Source organism: Callorhinus ursinus, unplaced genomic scaffold (genome assembly GCF_003265705.2).
Source record: "Callorhinus ursinus isolate GAN/ISIS: 27379988/994484 unplaced genomic scaffold, GSC_fseal_2.0 scaffold4, whole genome shotgun sequence".
In the NCBI taxonomy this organism is placed as follows: Eukaryota; Metazoa; Chordata; class Mammalia; order Carnivora; family Otariidae; genus Callorhinus; species Callorhinus ursinus.
Window position 1 is genome coordinate 156,127,812 of NW_027397066.1, and position 12,839 is coordinate 156,140,650.

A 12,839-nucleotide genomic window follows, 5' to 3' on the forward strand; every position below is an offset into this window, starting at 1 on the left:
AAGATATTGCACTGTATTCTCCAGGGTAAAATCAGGTGGCAGAGAGGGGCCACTGAGCCATCCAAATGGGATCTGGAAGAGAAGCGGCTGAACCCGGGCTTTGAAGTCCCTTCTGTCCAGTGATTTGCGCTCAGAGGAGGTAACAGGGCAAGAAATTGTGCAAAAGAAAGAGCTTCAAGGGAGTCTGTAGCAGGAAGGAGTGACTCGGTGTGGTGACGGCCGGTGAGTTGGTAGTGTGAGGGCCTCCTGGGAGGGTTCCCACACCACACGTAGTAGCTGGCGTGGGGGCAGACAGGAGCTCGGACCTCACAGTCGAGTCCATGTTTTTTCAACAACGATGGCCAGTCACACGTGAAAGTAGCCCATCTTTGTTACAAAGATGTTCTTTTCCTTAAAGGAGACACAAGCAGACTTCAGGAAGATAGGATTATTTCGGCTACCGAAGTCCCTGATGCACGTCTCTTCCAATGTTATTCGGGACATAGTGTGTCCACGTGAGAAAACCAAGTCTCAAGCATAGCTTTTCACAAGCAAAGCAAGAAATCCTTCCAAAGTGGAGGTTCCTGGGGTTGCTCCAAGACCACCACAGAAGAATGTAGCCAGGCTTCTGTAGGCTGTGGTGGCCTCTGCGCTGGAGGCGTAATTTAATCACGGTGAGGAGAGATCTCTCCTTTGAGAAACAGAGGACCCGACCAAATCTGGAATTCATGTGGGTGGGAGGAGATGTGGACTTCAGCCTCCTTCAGAGAAGCCTTTCAAAGAACAACCAGTTTTGAGCTGGTGCAGCTGACCCCAGATCAGGAAGGGGTGGGGTGGTCAGCCAGAGGCCCTGGGGAATGAGGACAGGGCATCTTCTCAGCTGTTCAAGGTGTTCAGAGTTCCAGAGACAGGGTGGCAAGATCCTTACTGGGATCCAGGCTCAGAAGAAAGGAAGCCAGATTTCCGAGCTTTGGGAGGTGGTGGGGGTGGGGCTTTGGCTTCTCTGCGGACCGGAAGTGGAGGGGCAATCTGAGGGAGTGGACACAATGGAAGTCAAATGAGTCTTATCTTTCCTCCTGATTCGCTTTCTCGTCCACATTTCTGACATAGTGCTTTCGCTTCTAACTGATCTATCTATGCAGCCTTGGCAAGGAGAAAAGGGAAACAACCCTCATTTAACTTCCCTTTTTCTCCTTGGGTTAATCAGATATACACCAAAATGTTATATCCCCGACACTTGGGTTCTTGGCGTATCTATAGATATTCCATTGAACGAATGCAGGAAACCCATCAGAGGCCATTCCAGAATGACTGTCACTCACTCAGAAGGAGTAAACTCTTCACATGTGAACCCGAACCCACTGATTTCACTCACCTGTACCAAGGGTGAGGTACAGAGAAAGCCTCTACCTTCGATCTGACGAAAAGGTCTGCCTGTATTTGTGTTACTTCCCATTAGAAACTCCCCCATCTTTTTATGGTTGCAGGCATGAGTCAAGAAGCGATTAGAGCAACAAATCTACGGGAAACCCGCCTAGCAAAAAGCTTGGAAAACCAGCTTTGCGCTCCCGTGAGTGGGGCGCTCTGACCCCAGCCGTTGTTCCCTACCTCCGTGGAGTTCCTCTGGCTGCTCTCGTAGGGCTTGCTTTTGGGGGGAGGGGGAGGTGGGACAGTAGTAGTCATCAGCCCATCTGTCTGCAAAGATGGGGAGCCTAGAAATGAGACAAAGTAGATGAAGACGGAGAGAAGAATTCATCAAGGAATACTACAGAACCTCTGCCTAAACCAACCTGGCCAATCAAATTGCTAAGGTGATATTCTATAGTTTCCATGGACAGAATGGAAATGTCCTCTCAGCCCTCATGACAAATGCTGCACTGTTTGCTCACCAGAAGCTTTCACAAGAAGTTCTGAAGCAAAAATCCTCCCCCCCCTTTTTTTTTGCTTAGGGTTTTTACTATTAAGCTGGAGATGAAGACATTTTCTAGAACTTAGGTATGACTCTATTCTCTGATCTATCCCAAGTGCTTAGAAAAAATGTCTGTCACAAAGTAAGCGGTCAATAAATACTGGTTAAATTTAACTGAGCTGTCTTAGTTTGATCATTTAAAGGGTGCAATCTCCATTTCCTCCAGGACACCTTCATTCTAACTCTTGGTTGACTCCCATGTCCCACGTGGCACGATGATTTACCCCTCCATTCTTTGTACCAAGGGTACCTTGGAATTCTTCTCAGGCCTTGTGTATTGCTGATTCCCCAGGCCTGACTGTAAGCAGTATATGGAACGGGTGTATTTCTTATCCTTTTTGGGGACCCTTTCCTATACAAGGACAGGGCTACCTACTCAGTAGTTTGTAAGTTACTTGCTTCCTGTCTGGTCCCCGTCTGGCTCTACCTCATTTGTACCTTCACAAATGGAAAAGGAGTCGTGAGACCCTCTGGGTCACTCTACAGAGGTTAATGAATCCTAGTGACCCAAAGACTCCTTGTCGAACTCTAATTTTGCTATACCCTCTACCATGGAGTGAGCCAACTTTATAATAATCTCATATACTGTGTGGCTGTTCTGGCTAAATATGGTCCAGATCCATACAAATACTCCTTTCCCTACTGAAGCAAAGAGAAGGGATATACCTGTATCTCTCTACATCTCTGTGTGTGTGTGTGTGTGTGTGTGTGTGTGTGTGTGTGTGTGTGTGTATAAAACTTACTTAGGGTCCTGGTGGCTTTAGGAGTGAGTGGAGGTGGGCTCAAGGGCGTCGACTGAAGAGGTGAAGAACCATGAAATGGCGTCAGCCGATTGTCCGACAACTGGAGACTCTTTGGTCTTTGCGCTTTTCGGGCTGGGCTCTAGTGGGGGGCGGGGCACAGCAAAACATTCTCGCAGTGAGAAAGGCTGAGCTCATCAACGCTCCGAACAACCTCGCCTGCTGAGCACCAGCTTGTCAGAGGGAAGATTCCAGAAGCCGCTCTTGAGCTTCCCGCACGGTCATGCGGCAAGCACGGTGAAGACACTGACGGGGATTCACTGGAGCCGACATTCTCTCCTGGCCGGCCATGAGCCTGACTCTGAGCACGGTTAGACCGTGTTATTTGGGTTGGGGAGGAGCCACCCCGATTCTTAGGGAAGGCTGGTCTTGCCACCCTCAACAACTTGCTGTGGCTCATGGAAGAAGAAAAAGCACTTTTTTTTTTTTTTTTTAAGTTAAAAGAAGAGAAATGACAATGTTTGGACTGACTCATGGAACATGGTGGTGAGAGCCACAACTCCAAGCGTCAGCCCACGTGTTTACATTGTGGGTACAAGATCTTGCACCACTGCTGATTTAGACACTCAAATTCTCCCTCTGTGCTTTTGTTTTGTTTTGTTTTTTAAGCAGTCTAAGATCAGACACTGTCACAGGCTGCCGGGTGTGACTCACAGCTCTGCAGTGAGGGGTGCTGTGCCCGGCTGAGGCTGTGGGGAAAGCACTAGCAAGTCTCTGGTGCTCCTCAGCTTGTCCCTGCCTCCGCACCCCCCCCCCCCGACCCCAACCCCCCGTTGTTGTTTTTACCATCAGATCAGGTTCTGGCACTTTCTCTGCAATGACCTGGGACTTGCTGAGGCTCCAGTCTTTTCTCTTGAACTTGCTGATCCGGTTCTCACTGTCCTCTTTGAGGGGCAGATCTTCAACTCTGGCACCTGATGAAGCCCTGCGCTCTAAAAGTGGCTCCAGGATTGACCTATCAGCCAAGGGCAAGGATGGAATTACAAAACACTGACCACTTGGCAGTCAAAATGTACTCCCACAAGACCAGGGATTAGGACTCCTCAACCTCATCTTGGCTTGTGATTCCCTCTCAGGTTCTGAATCTGAATTTCCAACTGCCAATTAGACATCTCAAGGTATCCATGAAATGAGACCATCAAAGTATGAAAGGAAAGTATCTTTGAACATTCATCGTATCCCAGGAAGAGAAAGTCTTATTAAATTTACAGGCAAAGATAGAATTCACACCGTAGAAGACGAATAAGCAGCTTTAGACAGTGGAGAACAGCACATGTCCCAGAGACAGACAACCTGTGTTCAAATCCTACTTCTACTTACCTCTTGGGTGATCTTGGGCAGAAAAATCTTTTCATACCTCAGTTTCTTTATCTATGAAATGGGGACAATAATAGTACCTACCTCATAAGGCTATCACAAATGCTTAGAACAAGGGTCTAGCATATATGCATGCTCCTGAAATGCTTTTATTAACTATGACAGATTTTCAAGCACCATAGTGAAAACTGTTTCACTTAAGAATCATGATTAGGGGACGCCTGGGTGGCTCAGTCGGTTAAGCGTCTGCCTTCAGCTCAGGTCATGATCCCAGCGTCCTGGGATCGAGCCACACGTCAGGCTCCCTGCTCAGGGGGAAGCCTGCTTCTCCCTCTCCCACTCCCCCTGCTGTGTTCCCTCTCTCGCTCTCTCTCTGTCAAAATAAATAAAATCTTTAAAAAAAAGTCTTTAAAGAGACATCACCCTAAAATATACTTAAAAAAAAAAAAAAGGATCGTGATTAGGTGCTAGAGAGAGGAAAAGTTTGATGAGAAACAGGATAGTCTCACAAGATTTCCCCATAAACTACTTTTTAAATACAAAGGAAAAAATAGTAACTCGACAGAAAAGAAAATGGACAAAACTTTAACCACATACATGGTCAGTTAACATCACCCATGGGGGACAAATGGACATAATGCACTCCTGAGTATGATACCTAAAGGGACACAACAAGACACAAAAGTCTGTCACTTGACTCCTAAGCACAAGCACACATAAGACAAACCCAAACGAAGGGAAATTCTATAAAATAACTGGCCCTTAATCTTCAAAAATGTCAATATGATGAAAGACAAACTAAGGAAAGGCCAAACGACTTCAGATTAAAGAAGAATAAAGAGGTGTGGCCAAACAGAGCATGTGATCCTGACCGGGTCCTGTATCAGAAATTGCTCTGTATAAAATACACAGTGGGACAACTGACAAAACTGGAAGCCAGGTTAGAGTTTGCAGTATTGCATCAATGCCAAATCTCCTGAATGGACAGGCTGTAGGTCGTATGCAGTTATATAAGACAAGGCGTTTGCTCTTACAGTATGAAGGAAGTACATAACCTACTCTCAAATGGGGGAGAGGGGCTGCTGGGGGAAAGACAGAGAGGGAATGACTGCAGCCAAATGTAAAACCAAGGACGGTTAAAAAAGATCTTATACCTTTATGATGGCTATTGCTTAGAGCTTCTGGATGGGTATTCAATAAGCCCTGGTTTGATTAAAAATTGACAGATTTTTGCTCCATAAAAATAAAAAACTCAGAGGAATGAATAGGCAGACGACAGGATTTTTAGGGCAGTGAAATTATTCTGTATGATACTACAGTGGTGAATACTTGTCACTATACATCTGTTGAAACCCAAAGAATGTACACCAAGAGGGAACTCTATCGTCAACTATGGACTCTGGGTGACTGTGATGTGCTAACGTAAGTTCATCAGTGGTAATGAATGTACCGCTCTGCTTTACATTCTTAATCTTGCTGTGAATTTAAAACTGCTCTAAAAAATAAAGTCCATAAAACACACACACACACACACACACACACACAAAAGCTGTGGTATGAAATAAGACAACATAAAAACAGAGATGAGCTCTTAGTATTTAAAAAAAACAATAGAAGCTTCTGGATGCCTGGGTGGCTCAGCCGGTTAAGCATCTGCCTTCGGCTTAGGTCATGATCTCAGGGTCCTGGGATCGAGTCCCACCTTGGGCTCCCTGCTCAGCAGGGAGTCTGCTTCTCCTTCTGCCCCTCCCCCTTGCTTGTGCTCTCTCTTTAATAAATAAAATCTTTAAGAAAATAAAAAGTAAAAAAAAATTGAAGCTTCTATTTGGCAGAAAGCATCATTAGTAAACTAAAACTATCTGCTGAACCTATTTTAGATGGCAAGTATCTTTAATATAGAAGACATTTTTACAAACCAAAAGGAAAAATATGAGTTCAGTTTTTTAAAATCGTCAAAGGACATAAATAGGTATTTTATGAAAACGGAAATCCAAAGAATTTTAAAAAGTTAGTGTCACAAGTTATCAAATACTCAAACAAGATATCTGGAGGGGGCAAAGACTTTTTTACATTTTATTATGGAAAATTTCAAACACGTAACAAAGTGAAGAGATCACGAAAAACTTCCACGTGTCTATCACTCAGTGTCAATAATGATAACCCACGGCCATTCTGCTTTCTTATGTACACCTAAGTCACATTCCTTGCCCCTCACTAAATCGGTTGGAAGCGATTCTTAGATGTCATATCATCTCATCCATAAATATCTCAGTGTATACCTCAGTGAGGCAAGGACTCACTTCAGAACATAATTACACTCCCAACATCTGTCCTGCAAAAGGAATAATTCCTTCATTTCATTGAACATCCAATGCTTACATTTCCTGATTGTCTCATAAATTTCTTGGAAGTGGCTTGTTTGAGTCAAGATCCAAACAGGATTCACTCGCTATGTTTGGTTGAAATGCTTAAATCATTTTAAGCTTTTAATATTGCGTGGTTTCCGTTTCTGCAAAGTGTATTTACCTTACTCTGTGAAGGTAAAGGGAGAAAGTTCCAGGGAAGTCTGAGTGAGGCTGAGCCCATACAGTCACACTGGGAAATGTCTGTAGATGGTGGTTTCTTCTTTTTTTTAACTTTCAAATTATTCCCTCCTTTTCTATTATTTTTTAAAAGACTATCTGTATGGGCTTTTAATTTTTTGGTATTTTTCTTTCTTTTTTTTTTCAGAGAGAGAGAGCTCGTGAAGGGTGGGGAGGGGAGAGGGAGAAGGAGTGAGAGAATCTTCTTTTTTAAAGATTTTATTTACTTATTTGAGAGAGACAGAGACAGAGAGAGCAAGTGGGGGGAGGGGTAGAGGGAGAGGGAGCAGACTCCTCACTGAGCAGGGAGCCCGATGTGGGACTAGATCCCAGGACCCTGAGATCATGACCTAAGCCAAAGGCAGATGCTTAACCAACTGAGCCGCCCAGTTGTCCAAGGGTGAGAGAGAATCTTAAGCAGGCTCCATGCTCAGCACAGAGCCCAATGCAGGGCTCGATCTCATGACCCAGGAATCAGGACCTGAGCCGAAATCAAGAAGAGCTGGATGCTTAACTCACTGAACCACCCAGGTGCTCCTTTGGTATTTTTCAATCATTAATATACTTAAGGGGAAGCCACTCATTATTATTTATCTTAACTCTGTACCGGTTAAAGAAATATAGAACCAAATTCCAAAAAAGACTAATTATTCTTAATTTTTCTTAAGATTTTATTTTTTTAAGTAATCTCTACACCCAGCATGGGGCTCGAACTTACAACCCTGAGATCAAGAGTTGCACGTTCCTCCGCCTGAGCCAGGCAGGTGCCCCAAGACTCTAATTATTCTTAAAACCAACTAAGCCAAATCAGACAAACAAACAAGATCACCTTAAACAGTAATTGGTCAGGGAGAAAGAAAACCACCACCCCAGATTATATGGAATCAATTATAACTTTACCTCAGAGACTGAGAATGAAGGCTGTGGGTCACTAGGTCGACAGTCAAAGACGCAAGTTTCACTAGGGCCTAATTAGGAACCAAACTAAAACATAAAGTAACTACAGTGTGGTCCCCCGGGGTCTGTGTTATTTTTTTCTTATAATGATTACTTCAGTGATTTTCCTGAAATATCAAAGATTAGTTTTTTTTCTAAACAATTTTGTTCTGGGTCCCAAACTTTGCTGGTGCTCTAAGCATGGACTTAGCTGGCCTTCTGGCTTCCCTTAACTCTATGAGCTGTGCTTCAGAAAGTAATTCTCTTTCTGAGCCTTGGCCTACCATTTGCCAGACAGGATGGATACATTCTACTTTCTTCCAATAGAGAACTGGCCCTTTACAGATGGCACCCTCAATAATCATCATGAAAGCATTAATAAATATTGTGGTATGACATTAGGAATGGGAGACTCAGGGTCATTAGCTGATAATCAGTCTGAGCTGCTTTAAAGAAACATCCTAAATAATGTTAGAAAATAGTATCAATGACTTATTACTCATTGGGGAAATTTGGGCAAGGTCAATAACCTACCTTACTCGGGTTGAGGCATGAAGAGGGCCCCACTCACCTGTTCTCTGTTTATTGCCCTGAGTGTCAGCACTCATGGTGTCTCTGATGTTCAATAGCTGTTTCAGATCTTTTCTTTTTTTGAGTGAGACCATTTATTTAAGAAAAGAGTCTCCCTGAACAGAACTTTTATGCTTTCTCAGAGTAGGTAGTATCTCTTAATGGCATTAAAAAAACCATAGAAGAGAAAAATAAATGAATCAAGGACTATCTAATATTTATTACACTAAGGATTAAAAATAGTGCAAATACCCAGTACTCATATTGCATATGGCACTGCATATCGGTATTCGTTTGACATCAGAATTGTGATAAATTTCATCCTCTGACTAGGGAATGTGTACTTCTAGAAATACATCCTACACTTGATCTTAGCCAAAAGGCCAAGAAGGGATATGAGAATGCATCCTAAATAACTGGAAAGCAGTCTGTACACATATGTTTGGTACAATTCTTAATAATAAAACTGCATTTTATATTGACAGAAGCTACATGTTTTCATAAGAAATTTATAATGAACTTTGATGATTACCTGTTTAGAAATAATGACAGAGCTTAAATATTTGACAGTAAGAGAAGGATTAAGTATGGTGCATTCATAGGATGCAGTGGTAAATAGCCAACAGAAATGATAAAAAGGGTATGTGAATGGCTCAGTCGGTTAAGCCTCCAACTCTTGATTTTGGCTCAGGTCATGATCTCAGGGGCGTGAGACAGACACCTGCATGGGGCTCTACGCTCAGCAGGGAGTCTGCTTGAGGATTTTTCTCTCCCTCTGTGTCCCCCGCCCCCGCTCACACACATTTTCAAAAGAAAAAAAAAATACCCATCATGTATATTAAATTAAGCAGCAGGTCACAAAATAGTACATGCGATGCTTTTCCAATTGTATAAAATGTATATATGCTTTTTTTGTTATATAACTAAACCTTAACAGTGATTACTTCTGAGTGATGATGTGATAAGCATTTTTCTTAGTACTTCGAAAAATTTCTATGTGTACATATATTAAGTATATAATTCGTAAAATACTGTTTTAAAATAGTATTTTAAACAGAAAGAACACAACTACAAATTCATTTTTTAAAAATATCTTAAATTTGAACATATGGAAAGGCAGTCCAGGTTTTTGGCAAGAAAGGTTTGACATCAAAAAGCCATCAGTCCTCCCAAAGTTAGTCCAGAAGTTTCACATGATCCCAATAAAAATAGCCATAGGATTCCAGACAAATGAATCTAAAAGTGAGCAGTGAGTAAAAGTTGCCAGATAAATTCTGAAAAGGATAACTAAAAAATAAAACCCTTTCAAATCTACAGTAGTTTTAAATACATAGTACTAGTACATGAACACACAGGGAGATCAAAGAAACGGGGGGGGGGAAGTCTGCAAATAGACTAAGGAACATATAAAAATTTGATTTTGTAATAAGGTTGACATTTCAAATCAGTAGAGAAAAGATGGTTTGCTCACTAAAGGTTACAGGGAAAACTGAGTAGTTGCATGGCCAAAAAAAAAAAAAAAAGTTGACTTCATACCTCACACTTTATACTCATATAAATTTCAAAGAATCACAGATTTAGTGGTGAATAGTGAAACTCTAAAATTAATTTTTTGCAGGCTTACAGTGGGGAAGGCCTTTAATTATAATATAAAATCCAGAAGCCCTGAAATCCAGCATTAATTTATTTGACTGCATAAAAAAAGCACAACTAAATAAAAAATGAGAGGCAAAGTCAAAAGATAAAGGAGAAACTGGAGGATGCATTTCAACAAATATTACAGACAGAGAAAACACAACAGAAACATGTACCCAGGGGGAGACGAACCATGAGAGACTATGGACTCTGAGAAACAAACTGAGGGTTCTAGAGGGGAGGGGGGTGGGGGGATGGGTTAGCCCGGTGATGGGTATTAAAGAGGGCACGTTCTGCATGGAGCACACTGGGTGTTATACACAAACAATGAATCATGGAACACTACATCAAAAACTAACGATGTACTGTATGGTGACTAACATAATAAAATTAAAAAAAAAAAAGTACCCAAAATACTTGACCATAGTTTGCAGAACATAAAATACAAATAGCTACTAAAAAATGAAAAGCAGCTCAGATTCACACAAAACAAGAGAAATAAAACCAAACCAAAATGAGACCCTAGACCATGAAAATATTCTCCACCTATCAGACTGGCGAAATTAAAAAAGCCAGTAATACACAATTTGGGGTGTGGGGGTGATGAGGCACCCTTGTATGCTGCTGGTAGGACTCTAAATTGGTATAACGTCTGTGGAAGTCAGTTTAGGAATAATTTTGAAAATTGCAACTATAAATGTTTGACAAAGCAGTGTCACTTCTGGAATTTTTCTCATATGGATATATTTGTATATTTACAGAATAAATTTAGTTTTTAAGCTTATGCACGGCCACAGTGCTATGACAGCCAAAGATTGAAAACAACTAAACATCCACTAATAGGCACCAGTGGAATGTATCAGGGTGCAGACATATCCCAAGATGTCTGTACCTCAAGGAAAAGACGAGGCTCTCTACATTCTGAAATGGAATGATTGTCAAGACACAGTTAAGTAAAAAAAGCAAGGTAAAGAAAGTATTACGTTTCCATTCATATAAAAAGAAAGCGAGAGGAAGAATATATATTTAGGTATTGCTTGCGTGTGTATGAAGAGCTGTTGGAAAGGCACCAAGAACCTGAAGGCTAACGTCACTTGCCTCCGCAGAGGGGTACTGGTAGGGTAGGAATCAAGGACCGATGGGTGATTTTTCATGAGAGATCCCTTTTGTACCTTGGAATTTTGTATCATGTAATTACATTACCTGTTTACAAAATAAATATAAACTTTAAAATTACTTTTGAAAATTGATTCATATAAAAAAATCAGACCATAAGTTAATATGAAAAAAATAAATCAGAATGTGATAGGGTGGGTGATAGGATGTGACAGGATGATGGGTGATTATGATCTCATGAGGAAGACAATGAGAATGATCCAGAGGCTAACAGCCATATGCTCTGAATTATTTCCCTTCTAACAGTGATGCATCTACACTGACCAAGGCTCCCTTTGGTGACAAAAGGCAAAGGTGAGGCAAACTGCATCCCCCACCCCACCGCCAATTAAAAATTGAACCCTTACCCATCAGATCCTGGTCTGGAAGGAGCATTATCGGATGAGTTAGAAGAGGTGGAAATCACCGAGGAAGTCACTGAGGTGATGGACAATCTCCGCAGCGTAGATGACATGATGTAGGGTAGTACAAGAGACCCTGTGCGGCTTTGCTTCCTCTCAGTCAAGGTGGGTGGCTGAAGAACACATGGCATCTCATGGTGAGCTGGCCTGGAACTCAGCCCATATGGACTGGTGCACCCCCATCCGTTTGTGGCTGCCATTTGTATTGGCCGGCACCCACTGCTGCCTCACTTGTTAGGTATCGCAGCTACTCCTATTCTTAAGTATAGACACAACTAGGTTAAATCTACCTTGTTAAGGCTAGAGAAAAATTCCCCATAATTTGCTGCCAGCCACGTAAGAGAGAAAAAGGAAGCTGTTTATTACCCCCCAACAGAAGAGCAAAACCCTCGGTCTGCTTCTCCAGTTTAGCTTCTTTCAGCCACTAGAAAAATAGAATACTGGCCTAATAGAAAGTTTTAGATCCAAACTGTAGACCTGATGCTTAGGAAGTAAGTGGTGTATCTTAAAAAGTAAAGGGACATTGATATTGATCTACTTTCATTAGAAATGTCTCCAGTAGGACTGATTGCCCCAACTGGCCACCGTATCAAATTCACATGCAACCACTGGCCTGGATCTAATAAAAACTACTCACTAGGTGAAAGTCACAGTCCTTCCCATCTAGGAACTTGTGTAAAAGACAAATGTTCCTAGGAAAAAGCTCTTAACTGGCAGTAGGTTAGGAGGTTAGACATGACTGAACACTTGATTAAAAGCAATGATCACAAAGAAACTCTGGAGCAAAGGGTAGTAAAGACGGAGGTGTGGGAATTGGAGGCAGGAGGGCACGAAAGGAATTTCAGAGCTTTGACCCAAGGAAAGAGAATTTGAAAATCAGGAGTTCAAGCGTGAGACAGTTAGAAAGCAAGGTGAACTCATATTAAAAAGAGGAGACATGGGGCACCTGGGTGGCTCAGTCAGTTAAGCATCCGACTCCTGGTCTCGGCTCAGGTCATGAGACCAAGCCCTGTGTCAGGCTCTGCACTCAGCGGAGATTCTGCCTCTCTTGCTCTCTCCCTCTGCCCCTCCCCCTGCTCACGCATGCACAGGCTTTCTCTCTCAAAAAATAAATCAATCTTAAAAAAAAAAATGGAAAAATGAAGCTGCATCCAAACATTTAATCGACTGTTGGAGAGAAAAGGTTATTTATTGTTTATTCTTTTATTAAGTAACCTTTATGCCCAACGTGGGGCTTGAACTCATGACCCCAAAATCAAGACCTGCATGCTTTACCAACTGAGCCAGCCAGACGCCTCAGAGACAAAAGGTTATTGAGCGCATGCACCAACCCACCCAACTTCTTGGGAAGAAGAAAACTGTCACTGGGAGAACTGTGTTAGAACTGTTGGAAAAAAATGATGAAATCAGCTATATGCATTGTGAAATGCACTTCACCATTCTTTATCTCCTTCAAAGTCGTCAACAGTGGAAA

At 42.2% G+C, this 12,839-nt stretch overlaps 1 protein-coding gene and 1 pseudogene across 5 annotated transcripts in view; both read right to left on the bottom strand.

Moving 5' to 3' along the window:
- Positions 1–646: 646 nt before the first annotated feature.
- DOCK5 (dedicator of cytokinesis 5) overlaps positions 647–12,839 on the bottom strand; it is a 200,346-nt gene continuing 188,153 nt past the window's right edge. For all 5 annotated transcript variants that reach the window (XM_025873815.2, XM_025873813.2, XM_073892592.1 and 2 more), the window contains 5 exons: positions 11,312–11,478; positions 3,535–3,703; positions 2,692–2,830; positions 1,588–1,691; positions 647–1,008 (listed from right to left, as the gene is read on the bottom strand). In XM_025873815.2, coding sequence (XP_025729600.1) covers positions 904–1,008; positions 1,588–1,691; positions 2,692–2,830; positions 3,535–3,703; positions 11,312–11,478 — 684 coding nt within the window. In that variant the 3' untranslated portion in view covers positions 647–903. The remainder of the gene's footprint in view (positions 1,009–1,587; positions 1,692–2,691; positions 2,831–3,534; positions 3,704–11,311; positions 11,479–12,839) is intronic.
- Positions 8,388–8,548, bottom strand: LOC112826264 (U2 spliceosomal RNA; annotated as a pseudogene).